Below are 9,406 nucleotides of genomic sequence, written 5' to 3' on the forward strand. Positions count from 1 at the left end.
AGTAAGTTGTTCAACAGCAGTTGTTACATTTTAGTGAACAGTAATTCCATTATTTCATTCACTCTAAACGCAAATTAGAAGATTTATTAAGCAATAGCAAGACATGGTTATGTTTCTGAAAGTTCTTCTCAGTCAGGTCTTAGTGCTTCTTTGGATTTTTGATGGGAGGGAGTGGAAGAACATTTATTAGTATTTGCTTCAATTTTCCCAATTCATTATGTTACAGGAAGTAACAAACATTTAACACTAAAGAAATAAGAACATCACCCTAAACAGTTTGATATGAAGAGTCAGGAAACTGGTTATTTGTTTCTTTGGCAGGAATTCTGACATAATACTTTATATGTCAGTGGTATATGGCTGTCCTGGTTTCAGCTGGGATGTAGTTAACTGTCTTCCTAGTAGCTGGTACAGTGCTATGTTTTGAGTTCAGTATGTGAAGAATGTTGATAACACCGATGTTTTCAGTTGTTGCTCAGCAGTGTTTAGACTAGAGTCAAGGATTTTTCAGCTTCTCATGCCCAGCCAGGGCACCTGACCCAAACTGGCCAACGGTGTATTCCATACCATGGGATGTCCCATCTAGTTTAGGAACTGGGAAGTGGGGGGGCAGGGATTCGCCGCTCGGGGACTGGCTGGGTGTCGGTCGGTGGGTGGTGAGCAATTGCACTGCGCATCATTTGTACATTCCAATCCTTTTATTACTACTGTTGTCATTTTACTAGTGTTATCATTATTAGTTTCTTCTTTTCTGTTCTATTAAACCATTCTTATCTCAACCCAGGAGTTTTACTTCTTTTCCTGATTTTCTCCCCCATCCCACTGGATGGGGGGGGAGTGAGTGAGCGGCTGCGTGGTGCTTAGTTGCTGGCTGGGGTTAAACCACAACAATGGCAAAATCTCAATGTGCTAGATTACCTGAAAAGTTTGAGTTCAATGGGAAGAAGGTGTCATTTTGATACTACAAGTAGGATGCTAGTTTGGAAAAGCATAAATATCAGAAATACGGTTTTCTATTTAATTTTTAATGTAGGAATTTTTGTTCACTAATATATGGTTTATTGGTATGTTTTAACAGGAAAAGAACTATGTTTCAAAAGATTGTGGATGCAATTGAAAAAATGGAGACAGAAGAGGAGGCAATTAAATATATATCTATTGACCCAACCAAAAAAGAAGTCATCATGTAGGTGGTTAATATTTTATTCTTTATTCAATCTGTTATCTAGGACCAGATTTTAAAAAAATTTGGGCACCTAAATGTGTAAATTAAGACTTGGTGTTATTGTCCAATGATGAGCATAACCATGATTTTAAATATGCAAAATGTGCATCCATCTGCATCTTAGGTATCTAAATCCTTAAAAAAATCCAGACCTTTTTTTTTCCTATCATCATCCTAACTATATTCCTGTTTTGTTTTGTGTTTTCAAAGGGCTATGATGATGACTGGATGTGACCTGTCTGCAATAACCAAGCCTTGGGAAGTGCAAAGTAAGGTAGGTACTTTTCAAATAGATAATACTGCATTTGCTATTAGTTTTACTGTATATTTGGTGCATGATCATTTAAAAAAAAAATTACTTATTATCAGTTGATAGATACTTAAGTATCTACACCCAACTGTGTTTCCAGTAAACAACCTCTGTTTTTCTGTCGCTGTGATTGTAAGCGTTCCAGGACGCCTCTTCCCCATGCACTCTACAGTTGTTCTACCTTTCTCTACTTGTCCTTCAGCTAAAACTGGCATCCCCGATTCTGTCAGCTTTTCTAGGTACCCTTAGATATCCCTCAGTTATTTTTGTGCTCACCAACTTTTGCTATTTTTCAGCTATTTTTAAGGTACTGATTTAACAACAGTATGATTTGAATTGTATCTATTCTGTAGATCTTGGTGCCATTGCAAAGTAGCTTAAACACGGTAAAAATAAATTTTGTAATATAGTGTGACACTGCTTTGTACATAAGTACTTCAAGTACTCCAGTACTTACTGACCATCACACTGAAGCTCATCACTTAGCCTTACAGGAACAGGCTTCAACAATGCATAACCAAAATACAACTGCAAGATGCTTGTGGAGCCTTCTAAGTAATACACATTACAGGTACTAGAAGATTGTTATGTTGCTAATACTGTCTTGTTCCTGTTGACAATAACTTATCATTTACTCAGCATGCACCAGAATATTGGTAAAGATAATTTGCTGGAAAAAGCCTGAAGTACACCAGAGAGTGTCTGTAATTTTTGAAAGAAGCTCCTGACTATCTCTACAGGGATTAAAAAGTGGAATTCTATTGTGTTTGACCAAAACTCCTTATTTCTGGAGAACATTTTAAACTACTCAGAGATAACTCATATAGCAAGAAATAAGTCCTCTCTTTGTGGAAGGGAAGTTAGTAATAATAGTTAAGTAGTAAAAAGTAATATGCCAGTTCTTGGTTAATCAACATTTTCACATTTTCTGGAAAGCCTTGTTCTTTTATTTATTTATTTAAATTTGCTGCTTTCTGCTGACACTTCCACTGAATTGTGATTATTCAGGTTGCCCTCATGGTTGCAAATGAATTCTGGGAGCAAGGTGACCTGGAAAGAACTGTGCTACAGCAACAACCAATTGTAAGTACTAAATAATTTAACTTTGTTAAGCAATATTAACTGTTATTAAAACATTGACTAGATAATGGTCCATCATGCTTACTAGATCATTATACCAAAAAGCACAGTATCTACACAATCTAAATTACTGCTATTCTGTTCTAGCCTATGATGGACAGAAACAAAGGAGATGAACTACCTAAGCTTCAAGTTGGTTTCATAGATTTTGTGTGTACATTTGTGTACAAGGTAAGAAATTTTTGTTGTTGTTTTTCTGCTGCAGCAGTTCTGATGGCACAGTTAGTGACACTGTTGCAGTTAAAATTTCTAGACAGCAGCAGGACTCTCAGTCACAGGGTAAATCACTATCACAACCACCGCAATTTTTCAGTCTTCTGTTACATAGAAGAATTGCTCCCACAAACCAAATTCAAGAGATGTGAAGATCCCAGTGAAACTTGAGGGTGCCGAGGTTTTGTTACTAGCTTGAAAGACTGAGTTAGAAAGCCTAGTCTGATTATTCACAGTCCTATTTAATCTAAGTATGCAACACATAGATGGTTACAGAAGGCAGTTAATGGCACAGCAAAGGGAATAGGAAACTTGCAATATTCTGGAAATACAGATATTCTGTATCTTCTGTAAGGCACTGAAATGTGCCTAATCCCTGTCTAGCTTTTACTATTACCCCAAAATGTCATGCAGAAAAGTGACATGTAATATTTTAACATCTTCAGATACATCCTCATCTGCTTGGAATATACTATAGGATACTAGACTTTTTTGTTATATCCTTATACTGATAATCATATTATAAAATATCATGTATCACAATTATAATTGTATTATATGAATCAGACTATTAAATGTGGGATTAAGGAAAATACTAAAATGTGCAGTATATAATTCAGTTCTTTTCTAACAGACTGTGTGCACAATAGGGGATTATTAACCCAACATGGTATTTCCAATAATATGCCACCACTGCATAGCCAAGAACATGCTTTCAAATGTGCACCAGCAGGTACTCACACTATTTCTTTTAAAATTTTTTCTCTTCTACAAAAAACCCACTACCAGAGATGGAACAAGTAGTTGAAAAAAATGTGAAATCAAATAAAACTCATTAATCTAGCATACATACTGAATTAGATTTAATAGAAAAATGAAAGCTAGTATTTTCTGCAAAGCAGCTTTATTACCACAAATTCAGACTTTACAAATCATAAATGCTTAAAAATTTCTAATTTGCCAATTTAAATTGTTTCTATAGGAATTCTCAAGGTTTCACAAGGAAATTACACCTATGTTTGATGGCCTTCAAAACAACAGAGTTGAATGGAAAACACGAGCTGATGAGTATGAAGAAAAGATGAAAGTTATTGAGGAACAAAAGAAACAGGAAGAAGAAGCAGCTGCCAAAAAAGGTTAAGTAACTTCTAAGGCTTTCATTTATATATATTTGTAAGGCAGTCAACATATTCCCTCTCTCTCAAATTCACGCATGCAGTGCAATATTCTATTAAACTTCATACTAATGGTATGCGAGTTCTGAATTAGCCAAATTAGCTTTATTTCCACTTGGAAGAGGAGTAACCTTTAAAGATTACACAAATCCAGTACACTGACCTCATTTTCTAAACTGCAGAATTGTAGAAAATATGACCATCACAAAAGTGAAGGGAGTGTAAAATTTTTTATCTTAAGACTTAAAACTGAATGTAATTAAACTTTTATCTGTGAATGCTGCTATCACCTGAAATACTAGAGATGTATCAAAATTCTGTGTGGCATCAGCCCCAAATGTGTTCAGGTGCTTTGTTTAAGTTGAAAATGAAAAGCATAAGGAAAAGGTAGGGGAATGGATAGTGTGCATCTGGAACATAAAAAAGCAGTACAAATCCCCACTTCTCTTCCAAGTTTAAGATAAAACTGTTGGTTCTAGTTCCTTACCATCAGTTTCTTGGCTGAAATACACTCATATTACAAATTTAACACTAATCTTCCTAAGACAGCCCAAGTCCTAAAATTGCATATGATAACCTAGAAGAGAATCTGATTTTACAGAAACTGAGAACCTATCACTCAAGTGTAAGAGTGAAGTGAGTCAGTTATTTTTATTCTGTATTGCATGTGGAACAACAGGTCAACAGACCTGCCATTCAGCTGAGATGACTGAAAAGGTTCATAGATTAAAACAAAACCGTGTGACTACTACAGAATGATTGATTGTCAGCTAGTTTGAAGAAGTTAGTTACTCTAAGTGTGTGTTTCACATCTTTAGAACATAAAACAGCACTGAATAATTTATTTGTTAATCAGTCTCTGTGGGAAATAGGTGAGTATCTTCACATTTCACACAAAAGAGAGGCTACTCAAGGCCACTCATCAAGTTACTGTCAGAGTGTGAAGTGGAACTAGAGAGTTATTGGCTCCTAAAATAAACGATACTAGGCTAAAAAAAAGTTGTTGCAAAGTGGTTAAAAAAGTACTGTAAGTTACATGATTTAATCAAAGCATATTTCTGAAACAGAAGTTTAATAAAATGAGTCAAATACTATTATTGTAATAAAATTGCAAGAAATATTTTGGCCTGCTCACCCTGTGATACCACTTACACACACTTTCACAGAAATTATGCCCACCCCATTGTCTCCCAAATTTGCTTTTAAAGACACTTTTTTGCAATTAATCATATAATCTTATTTATTTAAGACTAATTTGTTGCTGAGAACTAGCTGGTTGTGAGCATGAACAAAGTACTCTTTCCTTACACTGGAATGTAAGCATCTGAACTTCACAGAAATACCAGCAAAACAAACCAAAACAACCTGGGACCTACATACAAACCTCCACAAACAATTTGCTTTCTTGGGAAAAAGTACAGTTACTGAAGTCTGATCCTATACCCTTAAGGATAAGATTCTTAAATAAAAATTAAATTATACGTTTAGGAAGATTCAGGTATTTCTACTCCCACTTGAAGTTAGGACCATCTTACATCATTGGTATTTTGGAATCACTTAGTCATTGACTTAAGGAAAGAAGTATTTTCCCACAAGGAACCTTACACAGGCAAGCATGGACAGACTGATTTGCAGGAGCTAAGGATCTGCCCTTTGCATATCATAACTGGTATCACAAAATGTAAGTGAATTATTTTGCATCTTTTTAAATGTGCACTGGACTGAGGCCATGCACATTTGTGAAGAAAAAATCTGACACTGTAAAATCAAGGCCATGTAAATATGTGGGTTTGTTAAGTCAGTTCATACAAACAATAATTTGATACATGCTGAACCACGGTGGTTTCTCTAGATCACACTGACCTGGCTATTCTTAGCCATTCAGTAGACAGAAAACAAAATAAACATATTTGCTGAACCACTACAGTGGAAAGTTCAGAACAGAAACTAAAACAGAACACAGCATTAAACTAAGAAAATAAAATACATAGTTAGTAACATAGTGTTGATTATATCCACAAATTACAGAGGGTAGGACACTGATTATGTGACATGTTTCAATGCAGGTGGAAAGGGTCGAAAATGACCTAGTAACATGGTGATCCACAGCTTTCAAATGTAAGTTTTAATTCTAATATTGGTATCTTACCTTAAATGAACCTGGAAACGCAATTTATTACATTGAAAGAATCTTAACTAGGACCAATGAACATCTGTGGAATCATTTGAGAGAGACAGTAACAGAATCAGTAGCTATAGATAACAAACATAAAAAGTGTCTCTCTCTCTTAATTGGTAATTACAAAGGGATTCATGCAGGGTTGGATAAAGGCTTATACAATTAGGTCAAATTAAAGTTTTTGTATCATCTGCTTCAAAAATAGATCCACAGTTTATATTGATCTAAGAGTTTATTTCTTTTGCATGGCTTGCATACCTCAGTTTTGTATGTGTGGGACAGAGTTATATATTTAACTACTGAAACTTTCCAGTAAGAGTGGTTCAGTGTGTGTTTGGTCCTTTGAGAAATGTTGGTATCAACTGCTACACTATATAGACATACGTATTTATGGCATATGTTACTGTTTCTTATTCCATTTTCCCAGACAAGTAGTGAAAGCACGTTCAATTTTCAGAAGGTCAAACACACATAATATGCATATCACAAAAGTGACACCTTTTTAACAAGAAATTAGAGCAGCTAAAAGTAACAGAAAATACTCATTTTACTTTCCTTCTCTGTTTTTTTAGCTGAAAATGCAGCTGGAGGTGGTGGCGGAAGTGGAGAGGATGGAAAATCCAAAACATGTATAATTTTGTAATTCTTTGTCTCAGACACTGTTTCTGCTACAGAAAAGACATCTAGAAAGAACTTTAATGAGTCCCAGTGGATTTCTGCTTCGCATAGAATAGTATAGATCGATCTCTTAACAATTCTCTTAAACATTTGCCATTTGTTGGAAATAATTTTTAATGGAGTAAACAGTTACAATTAAAACCTGGAAAATTAAAAGAAAAAATAATGGTGCAAAATGAGTTAACTGTGCACTCTAGATATTTTTTCATGTCACTCAATTTATACACAGTATTTTTATTAAAATATGTAACTTCTGCACACTGTCCAGAAAAAATATAAATAATTTTGACAGGTCTTATATGAAATTACTGAATTAAATCTAACATGTACAATTCAAACAAAAAATTGCAATTTTTGTAACTTGTATATTTAGATTTTTATATTATGTGTATTTCCTTAATCTGGAACTGTCCTTCTCCTTCATTCTCAATACTATATAAAGTTCTAGAGTAAACATCTCTGTCACTTTAGGAATGCCCAACACAATTCCCTGGCTCATATCTATTAAAAGCAGGTCCATGGTACACAGTATTTTTTCAAAACTATGAAGGATAAATCTGTAAATTGTAGCCACAGCTCAGAGAAACCACTCTTTTGCCCATGTGCAAATGGCTCTGCCCACGGTTCCTGAACTGACCGCCTTTTATTGTAAAAATCTAAAAAAGCAGACTGTAAACATCATACTTGGCATACAAGTAAGAGTTCAGTAAGATACCTATACCACTATATCTACAGCAGGATCTATATTCAAAGGCATTTTAAAAGGCTCATGTAGTCCCAATGCACTTTTTTTTAAAATGCAGTAAATTTAAGTATTTGAAAACCAATGAACTGGCACTGATTTAATCTTGGGAGGGAGAGGACAGCAGAAGTAGAGCACATCAGAATTCACATTATCTCCCTTTCTACAACCAAGACGACAGACTGCACACAAATTAGCTCTTCATAAACAATGATCTCCCTACCAAACCCTTCTGTTCTTGAAGAACAACAGAGTCCACTCCACACCTTCTACTCAGGTCTCACAAAGCCAGCTCCTCCTGCAGATGAAGGAAGGAAAATGGCTAGTATATTATGCACGGATTCGAGTATTTACTGGAACTAGTTCCAAATCTAAGAGGAGATGGATGTCAAATGCAATTCCTGCAACAAAGAAGTCTGACATGCAGACTCAATCCTGCCATCCTGCCACTTCTCCCTTTAAAGAAAGCAGACCCATACTTTATTTTTTTTCACTGAAGGGCCCTCAGCAACCACAGAGAAGGGAGAATGACTGAACGATTTGCCATATTATATACCTTTCTAAGAACGCTCTATGAATATAGATACTGAGTACAACTATCACCCAAAATTAAAGGAATCCACAAAAAAAATCCCACTTACTACATCCTTATCTATAAATGGGCCGAATATTTTATGCAAACTTAGTTATGACATAAAACTGGGTATCACATATTATTTTCTGTATTAAATGCAGATGGTAAAGCAAGCTATTTCAAGGGTGTTTGATCATATAATTTTATTCAAACTGTGTTAAATGATGTATTTAATATGTACACTGTACCTTTTTATAACTGTATTGTAAAGACCCAAAGAGTAGTTAGTTACCCAGAACACATACTTAATATACAATACCTGAAGGAACAAATATAGCAACATGTTTGACAAAAGCCCCTTTGGGCAAGTTGCATACATGTAAGCAGATTGCTGCAGATTGGATTTGACTCTCAACCAAGCTTGCAAGATGACAGAGAATTAACCTTTAAATCCACCTTCTTACCTAAAGAAGCCTTCATGCAAGGCTACATTTATTTCTTACTCAAGGACACCCTAAATATGCCCTTGTACTGTCATCTATTATGTAAGTACAAACTGTTTAAAATGTAATTATGTTAAGCAATACTTGTAAATAGAGTTCTTAACTTATTCATGAGTGCATGTAAAATGTTCATAAATACACTGCAACCATCTCTGCTGTTACATTTTCCACATCAAATACTTATTATAAATACTGTCTATGAATATATCTACTTATCAAAAATATATTTTATACAACATTAACTTTCCATAGATTACCATGAACATTTAATTCAAAAAAAGTTTGTCCTTTATATCCAAAGTAATTTTCATCTAACAAAGAAAATAGCCACCATAACTATTCATATGCAGACTGTTTCTTTGGAAACATAAACTAAAGAATGTTTAAAGTTGTGTTGCAACTTGAAGAGGAAGATGAATCTAGTAAGTTTCTCAAGCAATATACATTCTTTACTTGTATATTTAGGATTACACTTTAAAGAAGGATTAACATTCAATCAATGTTAAGGAGATCAGAAACCATAGATAACAGAAAAGTCACATGTACATCTCCAGTAGAAAGCCACACACTTTATTTTTTACAACAAAAATTTCACCAACCAACTAGATTTTTGTAAGTGGAATTATCGGTCACATCATATTATAACTAAAATTTAAAAAAAGTTACA

General features: G+C 34.6%; 1 protein-coding gene across 2 annotated transcripts in view; it reads left to right on the plus strand.

Moving 5' to 3' along the window:
* PDE6C (phosphodiesterase 6C, cGMP-specific, cone, alpha prime) overlaps window positions 1-9,401 on the plus strand; it is a 32,713-nt gene extending 23,312 nt beyond the window's left edge. The window contains exons 17-22 of one of the 2 annotated variants that reach the window (XM_010564932.1): window positions 1,079-1,186; window positions 1,436-1,499; window positions 2,544-2,618; window positions 2,763-2,846; window positions 3,871-4,024; window positions 6,815-9,401. In XM_010564932.1, coding sequence (XP_010563234.1) covers window positions 1,079-1,186; window positions 1,436-1,499; window positions 2,544-2,618; window positions 2,763-2,846; window positions 3,871-4,024; window positions 6,815-6,885 — 556 coding nt within the window. In that variant the 3' untranslated portion in view covers window positions 6,886-9,401. Of the gene's footprint in view, window positions 1-1,078; window positions 1,187-1,435; window positions 1,500-2,543; window positions 2,619-2,762; window positions 2,847-3,870; window positions 4,030-6,814 lie in introns of those variants that run through there. The other variant, XM_010564933.1, reaches the window with a different exon arrangement.
* The last annotated feature ends 5 nt before the right edge of the window (window positions 9,402-9,406 follow it).

This window comes from Haliaeetus leucocephalus, unplaced genomic scaffold, assembly GCF_000737465.1.
Source record: "Haliaeetus leucocephalus isolate CR32 unplaced genomic scaffold, Haliaeetus_leucocephalus-4.0 Scaffold184, whole genome shotgun sequence".
Lineage (NCBI taxonomy): Eukaryota > Metazoa > Chordata > Aves > Accipitriformes > Accipitridae > Haliaeetus > Haliaeetus leucocephalus.